The following is a 17,768-nucleotide window of genomic DNA, read 5'->3' as shown; positions in this document are numbered from 1 at the left end:
CATCTCCTCATCTAATATAAATGAAAATACTAATAAAGTAATATTTCTAAAACAATCTATATCCTACTCCAAAAAGAGAAAATTCTTAAGACTTTCTCCTAAAAATAAGTAGCATGCTATAGCTTAAGTTTCAGGAGCCTGGGAAAAAAGAGATGGGAATTCTAATCCTGGACCTAACAAAAAACAGTATAACCTTGACTATCAGTTTTCTTACCTGAAACACAAGGGAGGTTGTTATAGGTGACATCTCAAATCCCTTTCAGTTTTTATTGATCAACAAACAAAAAAAGTTCACTTGTGTCTCAATACAACTTCGGTTGTTTTTTAAAGAGTTGATCAATTTAAGGCAATTTTAGTCATCTTTCATTATGGACAAGATTATTCCCAGAAACACTGGTAAATGTATTTACTCTTTTCCCCAAAAGACATTATATAAAAAAGGCCTATTATTTTTTTTTTAATGATTATCTGTAGATCATGTCACATTTCACTTTAACATTACATATTCAAACAATATAATCTTTAAATGGAACCTGATGATTTATTTCCCAGGAGAATTTGAAGAATATAATAACATTTGATTGACTGAACTTTATTTAGTAAGAATTCTTAGCAAACCTCCCTCCCAGGAACACCTACACAGTGCTTCTTTATTTCCAGTGAACTACAAATCTCTGAAACTCAAAGAAAACCTCCAATCTAAAGGTAGAGGGCAACAGTGCTACCCAACTATTTATGCTGATAAGAACACATTTTTAAATTATGCAATTGAATATCACTACCATTTCATTAAAGAAAGGGCATCTTAACATAAAAATGTATGAAACACATCACAAAATAAAGAACAGCTCTTCCCAAAGTACTGTTAGAATCTTATAAAGTATAGTTTCTATAGAATAGATTAGTCTCAGGCACCTGGGTGGCTCAGGCAGTTAAGAAACTGACTCTTGGTTTCAGCTCAGGTCGTGATCTCAGGGTTGTGAGACACAGCCCCAAGTCTGTCTGTCTGGATCTGCGCTGAGTGTGGAACCTGCTTAAGATTCTCTCTCTCGCTCTCCCCCCTGCCCCTCCCCCATTTGTGCTCTATTTCTCAAAAAAACAAAAAAACAAAAAACACCAAATTTTTCTCATTTTTATTTCACTATAGATCTGGTATACGGTACTTACAAACAAGCTTTTTTTTTTTTTTGTTAAGATTTTACTTTTGGGGCGCTTGAGTGGCTCAGTCAGTTAAGCATCCAACTTCAGCTCAGGTCAGATCTCACGGTTCATGAGTTCAAGCCCCACGTCAGGCTCTGTGCTAAGCACTCAGAGCCTGGAGTCTAAGCCTGGAGTCTGCTTCTGATTCTGTGTCTCCCTCTCTCTGTCCCTCAGTCTCTCTCAAAAATAAATAAACACTTTTTTAAAAAGATTTTATTTTTAAGTAATCTCTCTGCACAACATAGGGCTTGAACTCACAACCCTGAGACCAAGAGTCCTATGCTCCACTGACTGAGCCAGCCAAGTGCCTCGGAATTATTCATTCATTAACTCAACAAATATCTACTGAGTACCTACTCAACTGCTCAAGACACTAGAAATTCAGCCACAATTAAGAACGTGAACTGCCCTTATATTCCAGCGAGGGGATATGGATGAATAATCAAACAAGTAAGAACATCAAATGATCATACGTGCTATGCAGAGAATTAAAACCAGCAGATCAATGTAGAGACAGGCTCCTTTAGATGGTCAGGGAAGGCTTCCAGCAGGAGAGAAATGAATGACAAGACAAAGCCAGGTGGAGGCAGGCCATTACTGATAGCAGTAAAATGATGCCTAGACCAGTGTGAAAAAAGGCAAGGGAGAGAAGAAATGTTTGTGGTCAGAGCAAGAAGCAGATCATCTTAGCTTTTATGAGCCTAAGAAGTTTTGATTTTGTTATAAGCATGACAGGAAACCACTATAATTAAGTTTTAAATAGATGAATAATATGATCTGATTTTGTTTTCAAAAATCACCCTTGGTTATTGTGTAGAGAATGGATTACATGAAAGCAGAAAGACCAAATTAGAAGCCTATTATAGTAATATAGATGACAAACAATAGTGGTGGACATAAAAGAAGATGGGCATTTTCAAGACAGAATGACAGGGCTTGCTGGTGGACTAGACATGAGAGACTAAGGAAAAAGAAGGAATCTAGAGCAACTCCTAGATTTTAGATCACATTGGGCAAATTTGGACTAAACTGGATAAATGGTGCTGTTTATTGAGATAAATGGAGAAAGCACAAGATAAGCTCAGAAGACTGGAGCTCTTGGAGAGGTCAGGGTTGGAGATAGAGACTTGTGAAACATATTTTTCCTTCTAGTCTTTCTTACTCTGTGGTGCCTACTGTTTTCTATTGATAGACTAAAAATAAATGTCCAGAATTGTATATGCAGTTTCATTTGAACACCACCACAAGAAACCATCCTTGGAGTCAAATGCTAGCAGCCATAGGTATATACATAAGTAGAATAAGAAGTAAAACTTCCTGAGTGCATAGTTTGTGGCAGACACCATGCTATCTATCTTTCAAGTACTATCCCATTTTACCTCTCAAATATCAGGAGATATTTTATTATTGTCATTTTACAGATAAGAAATTGAAGCTCAAAGAGTTAAATAACTTGCCCAAAATCACACGTTACAAAACAGAAATCAAAACTCTAGTAGTTTGACTGCAGAACTGGGGCTCATTACCACTATACACAGTGTCACTAGAGTAAACCCAAAAGTCTGAGACTTTTATAAATACCCAAATTTTAGAACACCACACCATGATTTCACCCACAAGATGCAGTGATTCAGTGAGTTTTCTGATTAGCTAGAGCACCATATGAAATATTTTCAGAAATTGTTTCCTTTGTTCCTATATATGCTTAAATAGATTGAGCAGCCAATGAATTGCCATTTTAATCTTTAATTTAACCAAGACTCCTAATTAAAGCCAAGAATCATTTCTTAGACCTCTTCATTTTTCAAAATTTCATTTCTGTCAAAATCACAAGAGTGGTTTTTGACAAAAACATTTTTAACCACTCTGCAAGAACTTAGGGGTACACAAGAAGTAGCAAGTGGCTAAATTTACTACCAAGCTAAGTAAATCCCCCATCCTAGACATTCAGCTGTATGAATCTAATTTAGGCCTTATTGAGGCCTTGCTTATCAAAATCTTTCAAGACTCAGAAGTTGAAAACACAAATGTTCACAAAAGGTTCCAATGTAAAAATAAATTAACTTAGATAGCCCTTAGTACATTCTTTTTCTAAGTCCTAGTCCCTACCATTTTCTTTACAACAGTAAAAATAAATGTAGTCTCAAATTGAATATGCAGTTTTATCTGAAAAATGTCCTAAGAAATAATCATTTCTATGTGGTTGTTTTATAAATAATGGAACGAGTTTCTAATGTTTTCTTTTAATGTTTTTTTTTTTAAATGTTTATTTAGTTTTGAGAGAGAGAGAGAGAGAGAAAGAGAGAATGTGAGCATGGGAGGGGCAGAGAGAAAGGAAGACACAGAATCTGAAGCAGGCTCCAGGCTCTGAGCTGTCAGCACAGAGCCCAGCGTGGGACTCAAACTCACTAAGCGTGAGATCATGACTTGAGCTGAAGTCTAACGCTTAACTGACTGAGTCACCCAGGTGCCCCTCTAACCTTTTCTTTTATTCAACATTTTTGTTTTCTTTACTGAAGGGGGGTGGGAAACAGAAGCAGATTTCTCACTCATTCTGGTTTCAACAAAAACATAAGAACCTCAAACTGCCTGTATGTGAAGGGAGTTATTAAATCCAAATGTAATCTTTAGGCATTGTAAGAAGGCAGCTCCTTTTGCATGCCAAACAGACATTTTAGGAAGTATTAGGTAGCAAAATTAAGACTTCACAGAAATTTTTGAACCTTAAATCATTTCTTTATTTTTAATTTTTTTAATGTTTATTTATTATTGAGAGACAGAGAGAGCGAGTGAGCAGGGGAGGGGCAGAGGGAGGAGGAGACACAGAATCTGAAGCAGGCTCCAGGCTCCAGGCTCCAGGCTCCAGGCTTCGAGCTGTCAGCACAGAGCCCAATGCGGGGCTCGAACTCACAAACCATGAGATCACGACCTGAGTCAAAGTCGGACACTTAACCGACTGAGCCACCCAGGCGCCCCTAAATCATTTCTCCAAAAACCTAAAATAATCAGTATTCCGTGGAAAAATAATATACATAAATTCTGAACTTTGAAACAAAAATAGACTTATAATATTTCCCAATGGGGAGAAGACTATTAGAGTAATCATCTTTCAAAGGGCAATAACAGATTAAAAGCTTGGAAATATAATTCAGTCATGTTTTTCAAAATTACTTTACCATAATTGTGGCAGATTAAAAATGGCCTCAATTTCTTGGAGACAAAAGTCTATGCCCCCTCCCTTTGAATTTTACCCTAGAACTTTTTGACCAATAGGGTATATGAAGTGATGCTATAACAGATTCCAGACTAGCCTTAAGAGGACTGCCAGTTCCTGTCTTGGTCTCTTAAAGCCCTGAACTGCCAGGTAAGAAGCCCAACAAAGAGGTTGAAGAAACCACATGGGGAGGATCACAAACTACACAGAGATGTAGAGAAGCAGGCTGAGCCAAGTTTTCCAGCCATCTTCAATGAAGCATCAAGCATGTAAGGACAAACTGAACACTCCAGACCAGACCTGTGGTCAGCTAAATACCTCCAAGTGATCCTAGTCAGTACCACATGGAGCAGAAGAGTCAACCAGTCAAACCACGTCTGAATTCCTGACCCACAAAATCATGAACTCATAAAATGGTTGTTATTTTAAGCCACTAAATTTTGGGATAGAAAGCCACACTCACTGTGAAAAACACATTTTGCATTGCAACCTAATATACTATACTTATACCTAACTGAACAATGTTTCACAAAGCAATACTTAACACTTACTATATTCAATGCGCTGATACTTTCTATTCTGTTTTCCTTTTATAAAATACCAGTTATGCTACAATTAAATTGATTCATGATGTAGTTTGAAAAGCATTTTTAATTTATACTACTCACTTCACAGGTACATACACAAAGCTAAACAAAAACCTTATTAGGACCCAGTTCATAACAAGAAGTTTCTCACAAACTCACACAGTTCAGGGCTGAGTGAAAAGCTGAAAAGATGAGGTGTCTGAGGCTGGAGATTATACAGAAATCAGAAATAGCTAAGAGGAATTGAGCCTTTCTCTTTTTTATCACTTCCTTCTACCTCCCCCTTCCTCTTCACAGAGCTATATTTCCCTCCCCCACTTTCTTTTTTCTATGATTATCATTATGGAATTGAGGTTTTAAATATTATATGAATTTAATGAAATGTTGTAGTCCTATTCTTAAAAGTAGGTTAACTGAACATTTCATCATTTCTATTAAAAGGTTGCTTTTTATTATTATTATTTGTATGAGATCCAAGGCTAATTATGACTATAGGTCATTTTTAATGAAAAAAAATTCTCATCACTGCCATCTCAGATCTGGTAGAACATTTTCACAGGATTTGAAATTACTAATAGTATTAAAAGATTAACAGCTTTTCAGACGATTACTAGTAATTGTTTCATTTATAATATAGGAATACTTTTTGAAACAAAGGGTGTGCTTAATTTTTTAGTCATACAAATCACTGTTGATTCCTGTTGCTGTTGTTTATATAATATCTGAATATTATAGCTAATTATTAAAAATCTTTAATAAGACAGACTCAGGTTTGAATCCTATCTCTGACACTCACTGTGTAATCTTGGGCATATATTACACTTTCTAAACAATAAGTTACTTCATATTATTATAATAATTAATAACATTTGGGACATAAGATTCAAATTATTAATATCAGGGGAAAGTCTAAAATCTGCAAAGTAAATTAAAACTTATTAGATATTGTTCTCTTAACTGGAACAGTTTAATTCTTAAACATAAGCAAAATTGGGTTTGCTCAAGGCTTTTTAATTGGAAATCTGCTCAAAAGTCAAGTTCAATGAGTTAACCAACTGAAGTATATTCCACAAGGGAATACAGTATTATTTATTCTTGGGGTTTGGGGGGAAGGGCTACATATGTTTGGTTAATAAGAGAACTTGAAAGACAAAACTTAAACAAGATTACTAAACAGTGCCACCGAATTTCTTTAAATAGTGTGATTATCTAGGACACACAGAATTCACTTTGACAAATTCTCAATTTATATCTTCATAAATGTAATATAAACAGCAGGAAATGTGAGTTGTAGGTCCTGGGTGTGAACTGAGAGCTCACTAATTAGGGAGTCTTAACGTCTCTGGGTCTATTTCCTCAGTTGAAGACAATTATCTAGTGCCCTTCCTGTGAGGATCAGTAAGAAAAGGTAAGTGAGAGCACATGATATAATCCTTAAATGTTATTTTATCTCAAAAGGAACAAACTTCAAAGAAAACAGGCACTTCGTTTCTTGTTCCGGAGGGTAAATACAATGGGAAGTTATAGGACTTGGGATCAAATCTCAACTCAAATACTTAATTGCTTTAAGTAACTAGCTGTGTTACCTGACTGATACCACTTAATCTCTCTGGGCTTCAATTCTCTCCTCTACTATGTAAATATTAGACTGATTTTAAGGCACTAACAATCTAACGGTTCTAAAATATGTTCAAAAGTTTCTAAAAATCACATAAAATTGTAAATTACAATTTCAAAGGCACATCTTGGCTGAAATATGCTATTGTTTTCACACCCCAACTCCACAATTTGCAGAAAACCTCAGCTCTGTGAGGTCCCACCCTACCAGAGAATTCGCACCCAGTCATCTCCACCCACCCCTGTTCCTACCCCCACTCCCGCCAACATTTCCCAGCAGTCTTTGGAAAAACTGCTCAAAAGGAATGGCTAGACAGCTTGCTTATGAGTATACAGATCTGTTTTATAAGTGTAAAGATTCAACATCTAGGCCAACAAATCATTTAAGGAGCTCTGGCTTGGACTCGATATCTACCGGATATTAACAAATCTTCTCAGGAATGTAGTTTATTCAAGCTTCACAGAAGTCAAAGGTCTCGTGTGTGTGTGTGTGTGTGTGTGTGTGTGTGTGTGTGTGTGTGTGTGCGCGCGCGCGCGACTGTTTCCATTAGTAGAAAAATGTACTCCTCTTCCCTTATTTGTGCTGAACCTAGGGGAGGAATGGTGCACACACAGGGGAAATGAGTGCTAAAGAAGGAACTGCTGCCTAATGGAGGAGGGTAGACCAAGATAACTAAAGACCTGTGAGTTTAAGTGTAGAAATGTATGTATTTCTCTATACAGCACCCTTACAACATTCAAACACAGGTTTGTATTCCCACCCCCAAAAAAGACAAATCTTTTCCTTTCTTTTTTTACTAAAATACTATTTTTAATACTAAACATTGAATATTACTTACTGAATAAAATAATGTAACTATGGGGGCAGCTGGGTGGCTCAGTCAGTCTCAATCAGACTCTTGATTTCAGCTCAGATAATTATCTTGCAGTTCTGGAGTTCTAGACCCATATTGGGCTCTGAGCTGACAGTGCAGAGCTTGCTTGGGATTCTCCCTCTCTCCCTCTCTCTCCGCACTTCCTCTGATCACTCTCTCAAAACACAAAAATTAAAAAATTAAAAAACTTTAAATAATGTAATTGTAATTGTTTTATTGTACTATTTCAAATCTAAACCACCCAGTTCTATATATTTGGGTAAGCAACGGCTAAGTAAAACAAACAAGTAGAATTTTGTCAGTATACTTTCATGTGCATCAACAAGCCATCTGTACTAGAGTCGCTTCATCTTGAGTGTGTAAGAACAGAGACATAACCCAGGGTATAAGCCTGCATCACTTCTACAGCTTAACAGCTTTAATCTTCAACAAAACTAAACTAAAAATGATAACTATGGTTTCATCTCCATTTAGGAAAAACAATTTCTGAAAAACTCTATTTTAGGAGGAACCTAAGACTACCCTCAGTCATGCCTACAAAACAAGAAAATGTTCAAATTTCTCATGTGATTAACTTCAAAGACAACACATTTGAACTGTTTATTTTTAAAGGAAATAATTTTCTTGTATTTCAACTTGTTTACTCAAAAACTTACATGGTTTTTCAGACTTCAGCTCTAGGGCTCAGAGTAAAACAGTTTATTGCTATATCAAGCCTAAAGGAATTTGAGAAAACCAAGACATCTGAATTTGATTCTTCAGCTATATTTTGTTTCCAAGTGACCTCTCTTGGATGAGTCAACAGAGACAGATTCCTTTAAAAGACCATTTTGTGGTATTATCCATTGGTTACACAGCATATTATGTTACACAGTACCCTACAAAATTAAGAACAGTATGGCTAATCCTCAATGTTTTTAGAGTTCTAATTACATTCAAATAGGGTCACTAATTAAGGACTTGCTAACCCACAGGAAAAAGATTAATCATTCTGATAGGTCACTGAGATCTTTTTTGTAAATGCACTCTTTCAGAAAATGTATTCCTCCACCAAATAAGCAATTTTATATTTAAAAAAGAAAACACTGACCACAGGGCCTTAATAAAATGTTTACGTAGAAGTATATTTACTTCTGAAGGAATTTTCCCCATAGACAAATGCTGTACATATTTTCTTATTCTATTCTAGAAAAGACACTGAAATCAGCATGTACGCAATGAAAGCCAAAATGCAAATGGAAACTCACATGTTCAGATGTTCTTATGCTTAAAGCTAATTACATTGCTTCCTAAATGAACACAAATCATAGGAGGCCACAAGTACAAACAATTCAAGCAAAAACATCAGAAACAAAACATGTAAGCGAAAGTAACAACTTTGAATCTGCTTTGGAAAATATTCAAAAAGTATCTTTTCAAGTGGCATGTGAAACTTCAGTTTGTAAAGACCACTTCAGTGAAATAAGCCTTCTAAATCTTGAGATCCAAAAGTTGAAGAAAAATCTTTACTTTAGTCAGTCAGTATTTTACAGGAAGAAAAGACTAATAACTTAATGACATGACCAGTATTTTTTTTTTAACGTTTATTCATTTTTGAGAGACAGAGAGAGAGCATGAGCAGGGAAGGGGCAGAGAGAGAGGGAGACACAGAATCCGAAGCAGGCTCCAGGCTCTGAGCAGTCAGCACAGAGCTCGACGCAGGGCTCCTACTCACGAACTGCAAGATCATGACCTGAGCCGGAGTCGGACGCTCAACCGACTGGGCCACCCAGGCGCCCCATGACATATGTGACCAGTATTATGGTAGGGCTAAACAAAAGAGATCTTTGAAATACTTAAAATCATAGATGTGTTGAATGGGAACCTCAGGAAAAATGCAGCAACTGATAAGAAATTCATGTTTCTGCACAATAGCAAAGTTTTAAAAGCAATTTAAAATTTTAATAAAGGTCCACAATCCTTTTGTTGAATTTTTTGGGCAAGATTTGTTTTGGGGCCACAATTTTATGAGATTCCAAATTTAATGGTTTTAGGAACATAATATGCTGTATGTACTATGTACTTTGTAAACCACCCACAGTTTCATCAAGCATGTCATTAACAAACAATATTTCTACAACAAAACATATACAGTTGTATAAGGCAGATAAAAATTACAGAGAGCCTCATATCAAGTTTTGCTGCCAAATTAACTTTTAAAAAAATTAACTTTTTTAAAAAAGTTAAAACTTCCAGTTTTAGAGCTTTTGGGATTTCAGAAATATAGACAAAAAGATTACAACCTGTAATAAAACCATTATACTACTTATTTTATAAAGTTTCAGATTTACTTAGTATCTCAGAGTTCCATTCTGTAATGGGGATATCTAGCTACTCAGCACCCACCCAAAATATGTATTCAGTGCACATCAAGTTTCTCCAGCTTAAAATCCAGAGTCCTAATATGCACGTGCAGTGTAAAAAAGTTGGAAAATACAAAAAAAATAAATAAATACACAAAAATAACCCACAATGTTTCCACAGAGATAACAGCTATTAAATTTTGGATGTTGTTGGGGTGCCTGGGTGACTCAGTTTGGTTGAGTGTCCAACTTCAGCTCAGGTCATGATCTTGCAGTTCATGAGTTCAAACCCCATTTCGGGCTCTGTGCTGACAGCTCTGAGCCTGGAGCCTGCTTCCGATTCTGTGTCTCCCTCTCTCTCTGCCCCTCCCCCACTCGTGCTCTGTCTCTCTCACTCTCAAAAATAAATGAACATTAAAAAAAATTGGGGATGTTGTCTAAATTGTCTGATTCTTTCTATACACATTAATAATTAGGATCAAATCTCCATAATTTTAGTGCGGATTTTTGTTTTTATCTTACTATGGACCTGGAATACCCTTTCAACCTGAGGATGCTGGTCCTAAAGTCTGGAAAATTGTCAGCCATCATTTCTTCTAATATATCTTCTCCACCATTTATGGACCTGGAATACCCTTTCAACCTGAGGATGCTGGTCCTAAAGTCTGGAAAATTGTCAGCCATCATTTCTTCGAATATATCTTCTCCACCATTCACACTATTTCCTCTTTCTGGAAAACCCAGTTAGATGTTAAGTTGTTGCCTCTCAATTGATATTTGTATCTCTTAATTCCTTTTTATTTCTCTATTTTACATCTGAGTGAATTACTCAGTACTATCTTCCAATTCACTAATTTTCCCTTCAAATATGTTTGGTCTAGAGTTTGATCAACCTATTTTTTTGTTTTATTTATTTATTTTTATTTTTTTTTCAACGTTTATTTATTTTTGGGACAGAGAGAGACAGAGCATGAACGGGGGAGGGGCAGAGAGAGAGGGAGACACAGAATCGGAAACAGGCTCCAGGCTCTGAGCCATCAGCCCAGAGCCTGACGCGGGGCTCGAACTCCCGGACCGCGAGACAGTGACCTGGCTGAAGTCGGACGCTTAACCGACTGCGCCACCCAGGCGCCCCTATTTTTTTGTTTTAATTTCAATAACTCCATTTATTCTTTTAAATAGCTATTTATTTCATATCTATTAATTTTTGATTCATAACATGTTTTTGATAGTGGGGAAATTACAATTCCCAATTCTGAGCCATCTGGCAGCTCAGCCGTCTCTGTGCCACCACTTTAGGTCCACAGCTTTTTAAAGCAACAGCCAGGAGTAAAGGCACTCAGCCTTCTTTTCATCCAGGCCCAGCCCAGCTCCCAGTTTCATCCACTTTATGACACCTCTTCCCCTACACAGTTATTTCCACCAGCTCATGAACCCAGAGTCTAATTGCATACTTCCTTCCCGTTTTAGTCCCTGCATATGTTTATCTTGCTCCTGAATATAGCTGTATCTGTTTTCTTTTTAAATTTGTAATTGCTGCATCTGGAGCAGAGAGTCAACAGTAGGATAACAATACCATAACAGCTAACATTTATTGTATACTTATGGACTGCGAATTTTATATTTATTTTCTCATATAATCCTCTTAACAATGTTTTGAAGTAGGTACTATTATTATACCCATTTCATAGGTGAGAAAACAGGCACAAGGCCAGTTAGCAACTGTTCCAAGATCACCAGCTAATAAGGACCAAGAGTCAAACCAGATATCAGATTCCAGAGACCACACTCTTAATCACTATACTGCCTTCCATCCTGATCAAAATGCTCTTTATAATTCTGATTCTCTCTTTCTCTTTCTCTCTCTCCCTCTCTCATTCCACCTAACTGTGAACATTTTGCACACAGGCAGCGTCTTAAGTAACGGAAGGGAAGTGGAGCTGTATTCCAGGTAGAAAGTAGTATATCAGCCTTATATTTTATTTAGTGTTATTCAGTCTAGGCCTATACCTAAAATCAGAAACAAGGTTTTCAATGCCTATCTTTTTTTCATAGAGCCCTTCCCACTTTCCCTGAGCTCTAAGCATTTCCCATGTGCCCCTAGACACCCAGGACCATCCATGCAGGCTTGCCCCTGCTCTCTCTCCACCTCCCTCACCCTGTCCTAGTATATAATGCCCAGGAAAGCACCCTATTAGGACATTCATACAAAGTACCTCAGAAGACTTTTGTTTTCCATTTTCCTTCATAGCCCAAAGCCTTAATCATAAAGGATTACATTTGTGAATATAAGTGAACAGCATGCAGTATAATCCAAAAAAGAGCCATCTTCAATTTTAGGCTGCATTATTAAAAATATAAAGTCTAAAAAAGTGAAGGTTATCAGTGCCACTCTATACTGTGCTAATAATTCATTCAACAAACATTAATTAAATCACTCCTAAGGACTAGGCACTGTGCAACACACTAAGGACGTACAAATCACCCTTTCTCTTTGCCAGTCTGCATATATTTTCCTCATTTAATCCTCACAACAGAACGCTCCTAGAACAGTGTGCTCAGTTTGTAAAACTAATCTTCCAGAGAATTTTCTGAAAGAGGAAAAAAATGTGTTTTAGAAGAAGGGTTACTAAAACTATTACCTGGTCACCTAAGATACTTAGCCTTTTCTCCCTACATTTACTATCCAATTTTTAAAACACAGGGTCCTTAGTAAGGCAGGACACAGAGGGAAAGAATAAAAGGAATCCATGGAAGTGAAATGGTTAGGAAGCAATAATTTGAGAAAAGCTCAATATTTGCTGATTGGAGAACTGCAGTTTGTTTTCTTTTTAATGTTACTAAAAGTCATAACCTGGAACAATCTTTAATTGCTAATGTCAGTAAGTTATGATGTTGGTTCTTAGGATTCAACCCTTCCTAACATCAACTTCAGAAATTACAAATATTTGCTATGATGAATAAGTACAGCTATGTCTCAAGAAGATTAGGAAGAACTTGACACTGGAGGTGGAGAGACTAGTTAGGAAGCCAACAAATGTAAGCAAGATAAAGTCTACACTTGAGTTGTGGCAGCAGGAATGGAAAAGGAAAGGTGTTTATGAGACATTACTGAAGAAGATCAACTTTGATAATCATATGTGGATGGAAAATGAAGCAAATACCTAGGTTCCAAACTGTGGAGAAAGAATTAGTGATGCCATTAACAGATGTAGGAGCCATGTAAGAAGGTGCACATTTAGGACAAGAGACAGATTTAGCTTGATATACATGACTTTGAAGAGCCAGCAAGACACTCAGGAGATATTCAGCAGACAGTTAAAATTAGGGTCTGACAACTTAAGGACTTAGCAATAGCAATATGATCCAGTACATGTCCAGTACAATGTATGGATGCCCTCTACCTTCTGCTCCAGTCAGACCAAACCATCTGTAGTTCCCCTACAGAGGCAGCTCTCTCCCATCTCTACCTCCAAACAAACCTTCCTATAAAGCCAAACACCCTACTTCATACCCGGTTAACTCCTTGTCATATTTCAGAATGCTCAGGTATCATTTTCCCAACCCTTACTCATTTCCCACCAGGAGGATGGTGCCTGGGTCTTACCTCTCTACATATTAACACCTAATATTTAGTACCATTCCTAAAATAGCAGCCACTTAAACACTGATTGGAAAAAAACAGACTTGGCACATGTTCAATAAGCTTTCAAAAGAACAGGATCCTCTTAGAGATGACCACTAAAGAAATGAACTTGGATGAGATTCCCAAAGGAGAGAAAAGAAAATGAGTGGTCCTAAATATAGGTATTCATCGTGGAATATATTCAACTAGGGATCAGTTCCCAAAAATGGTTCTCAACTTCCTTCAGCCCCAAATACCTCATCGGTGACACAAGGAGTATTACCTACCTCACAGGCTGCTGGGAAGACTAAAGGAGATAGCATATATAAAGCACCTAGTATAATATCTGGCACTCAATATTCCCTTCTGTTCCCCAACCCCACGTGAAAACATGTTAAAGCCTGCTTATTTCTCTGCAGCTTTAGTAACTGCTACAACCTGACAAGCAATCCAACCTAGAAAAATAATGGATATTTGAAAAAGGGAGGCTAGACTTGTCAAATACTCTCCCTTAGAGTAGTCTTTTCAGTCTCAACACTATTGTTAATGTTATCTAGATAATTCTTTTTTGTTGTAGGGGGCTTCACGTACATTGTAGGATGTTTAGCAGCATCCTTGAACTCTACTTAACTAGGTGTCAGTAGCACTCCATACCAAAAATGTTTCCAGACATTGCCAAATGTCCCTAAGAGGCAAAATTTCCCCTGGTTGAGAACTACTACCCCAGAGCTAACTGAAATTCTCAAAGTTCTAACTCTTCTCCCTGACACCTACAAACATATATCATACATTCATTTGTTCCTCACTGTCTAATTCCACACATTAAATTGTGCTTAGGCTTTATAAGCCACTCTCCTGAAAAATTAACCAAAACGGGTAGCTAGCCTCTTAACTGTCAAACCAGTCATCATAGATAATGCATGCAATCCAACCAATCAGTGCATTATCACACTGCAACCCTTAAAACCAAATTAATATAAGTAGGAATAGCCAATCCCCAAAGGTCTTCACACAAAATTAAGAGATTTGTCCAAGTACTCAAGTGTCTAAGCTTTTAACTTCATGTCTACAAGTGGCACTAAATAGGTTACTATATAAAGTGAGTTTTTAGCTGCCTAAGGACTTGTACAATTTGGGGTGGGTTTTTTTGTTTGTTTGTTTTTTAAAGTAAGCACTATGCCCAACATGGGGTTTGTACTCATGACGCTGAGATCAAGAGTCACATGCTGTACCAACTAAGCCAGCTAGGAGCCCAAGTACTTTCACAAGTTTTAAATAAACACAATGACATATAAGATACATTCAATATATTTAAGAATTAAGTAGGATGGGGGGGATGGGCTAAGGGGGCAAGGGGCATTAAGGAAGATACTTGTGGGGTTGAGGACTGGGTGTTATATGTAGGGGGTGAATCACTGGATTCTACTCCTGAAATCATTATTGCACTATATGCTAACTAACTTGCATGTAAAACTTTTTTAAAAAATTAAAAAAAAAGAATTAAGTATGAGACACCTATATATTGCAACAATATAAAAAGTTATGTACATTAACAAAAAAAAATAAGCAAAAACAGAGAAACAAAAACTGAGTTAACAGTTCTCAAGGGTTTTTGGATAATTGCTTGAAGTTATAAGTATACAGCATGGTAATTAAGAGCACAAGCCTGGAATCAGACTACACCTGGATTAAAATCCCAACCCCATCTCTTATTAGATAGGTGACCTTGATCAATTTACTTAATTTCTCTATGCCTGTTTCTTCCTTAGTAAAGGAATTATAGTATCTACCCTGTAAGGTTGTTGTGGGATTGAATGAGTTAAAACAGGTAAACTACTGAAACAGTGCCTGATACATACATACTAAATGTTAAATATTATTATTTATCATTGTTTTTAAGGCTGCATAGCAGAGAGTAGTGTTTCTTGGATGGCTATATAAAAGTTGACACTGGGGGCGCGTGGGTGGCTCAGTCTGTTAAGCATCTGACTTTGGCTCAGGTCATGATCTCACTGTTTATAAGTTCGAGCCCCACATCAGCTCTGTGCTGACAGCTCAGAGCATGAAGCCTGCTTCAGATTCTGTGACTCCCTCTCTCTCTGCCCCTGCCCCACTCACTCTTGCTCTCTCTCTCTCTCTCTCAAATATTTTAAAAAATTAATTAAAAAAAAGTTGACAATGGAATCAAACAATGGACTTGCATCCAGATGCTCTGGATTCATATTTCAGTTCCTTAACTAATTATTTCATTTGGGCTTCAATCTCCTCACCTGCAAAATAGGCAAATGCCTTGAAAATGTGTCAGCATAAGAGAAAAATCTAAGGACCATATGTTTAGTAGGATAGAAAGGAAAAGTTGCATCTGTCTTCCAATTTGGTAGAGGAAACTTTGTGAAGGAGGTACCTTTTAAAAAAATGCTCTAGTAATGGACAGAGTAGGGAAAGCACATGCCCTTGAACCCAGGTAGGTCTGATTCAAGAAGCCGATGCTTTTTTCAATCTATGGATTGAAAGCTTAACATAAAAAGAGAACATCCTGGGGCGCCTGGGTAACTTAGTAAGTTGGGATCCGACTCTTGCTTTCCACTCAGATCATGATCTCACTGTTAGCGGGATCACTCAGGGGTCAGGCTCTGTGCTATTAGCGCAGAGCCTGCTTGGGATTGTCTCTCACTCTCTCTCAAAATAAATAAACATTTATTTTAAAATTGAGAACATCCTGAGTTGTCAAAAGAAAAAATAAGTTTATTTCTTTGCAAACTAATCCTTTGAGGGTAGTAGAAATACATTAAAAGCACTGGCAGAGGGATGCCTGGGTAGCTCACTGGGTTAAGCATCAGACTTCCACTCAGGTCATGATCTCGCCATTCTTGGGTTCGAGCCCCGCGGTGTCCGGCTCTGGGCTGACAGCTCAGAGCCTGGAGCCTGTTTCAGATTCTGTGTCTCCCTCTCCCTGCCCCTCCCCTGCTCCCATTCTGTCTCTCTCTGTCTCAAAAATAAACATTAAAAAAAAAAATTTTTTTAAAGCACTGGCAGAGATATGGCCACCATCCATCCAAAACAGCGAGAAAACAGTATCAGGCCTCTAAATGACCTTCTCCTTTCATTTACAAATGCTTCATTCTTTTGGAGGTGAAGGATGATTTTGGGAAAAATGAGACTTGTCTTGTATAATCAAGGAATATCCCAATAGTTTTAAAACAATTTGTCTATACTTACATATAAAAATCAATGCCTTACAACAAACATTTCAAAATCATCAAGGACTGTGCATGTTACACTTTATACTTATCAGGAAGGAATACTTTAACAAACAACATTTTATAAGTAAATTACAACATCATGTGAGGCAGGTGTTAGGGGCAAAACTATCTCCACTGCTGCCAAAAAGTAAAAAGAAAAATCAGTATTTCCTAGCTATTCAGCCCAAAACCGTCCCGCCAAGCCTGCAAAAGGTCTTCAAAGATGTCAACTTTCAGAGTGCGTACAAAAAAGAAAGGTCAAGGCGCCCTTCCGCGACACTACTAAAAATCCCTAAGAATTCTGTCTTTGCTCAAGGGTAGAGCAGTCGCTGGACCTCCTCCTCGTTATCCCCCAGAAAATAGGAGGTGGCAGGGTTGGACTCTGCTCTGCACAAGTCAGGTCATCCAAAGTCCCACTAGCCCAGCCGGGGGGAGCTCCCACGTGGCGCCCGCAGCGTGCACCTCGCCAGATAGGTTCTCCCCGGCCAGTGTCCTGATTGGCCAAGAGCAGCCGGAGCGAGCAGGCGGCGACTCGGCCAAACTGGGCGGGCGCGGGGCAAAGGGTCGCAGCCTGGCGGGCAGCTCCGTAAACTGCCGATCGTGAGCTTTGGCCCCAAGCCGACAGCGAGGACACCATTCGGCTCCAGGGCCGTGAAACCCTACGTGGGCCCCGGTTAGTTGCAGACGCCGTCACCCTCCACCCTATGTCGTGGAGCGCTCACCTCAGCGCTCGCGGCGCCTCCACCTTCAGCTTTTTGGGCTTCGGCTCCTCCTCGGTCGCAGCCATCTTCGAACTCCCACCCCTTCTGCTCTCTGGCCCCACCTCCCTTATCTCATCACCGCCCCTTTCTCCCCGAACCCCGCCTCTCCTGACTCTTTCCACTTGGTGTCTCTTCCTTCCACAGCCATTGGCTCAGCCCCCTTCTGGTCCCGCCCCCCGGCTGTATGGGGACCCCAGACTGAGTTAGGCTGCGTACGAGCGCCTGAGTCCACATGATGTGAAAGTCACTTTCTTCTAGGTTCTGGGTGATCTAGAAGATTTAGATCCTAAACCTCAAGAGACGTC

At 38.3% G+C, this 17,768-nt stretch overlaps 1 protein-coding gene across 3 annotated transcripts in view; it reads right to left on the bottom strand.

Annotated features, from left to right (window-relative positions):
* Positions 1-17,558, bottom strand: part of ADK (adenosine kinase) — a 529,136-nt gene extending 511,578 nt beyond the window's left edge. For 2 of the 3 annotated variants that reach the window (XM_045439672.1, XM_045439675.1), the window contains exon 1: positions 17,425-17,558. In XM_045439672.1, coding sequence (XP_045295628.1) covers positions 17,425-17,489 — 65 coding nt within the window. In that variant the 5' untranslated portion in view covers positions 17,490-17,558. The remainder of the gene's footprint in view (positions 1-17,424) is intronic. The other variant, XM_045439674.1, reaches the window with a different exon arrangement.
* Positions 17,559-17,768: the final 210 nt, after the last annotated feature.

The sequence above is a fragment of the Leopardus geoffroyi genome, chromosome D2, assembly GCF_018350155.1.
Source record: "Leopardus geoffroyi isolate Oge1 chromosome D2, O.geoffroyi_Oge1_pat1.0, whole genome shotgun sequence".
In the NCBI taxonomy this organism is placed as follows: domain Eukaryota; kingdom Metazoa; phylum Chordata; class Mammalia; order Carnivora; family Felidae; genus Leopardus; species Leopardus geoffroyi.
Note: the sequence above shows the minus strand (reverse complement) of the source record. Positions and strands in the feature narration are given on the sequence as shown.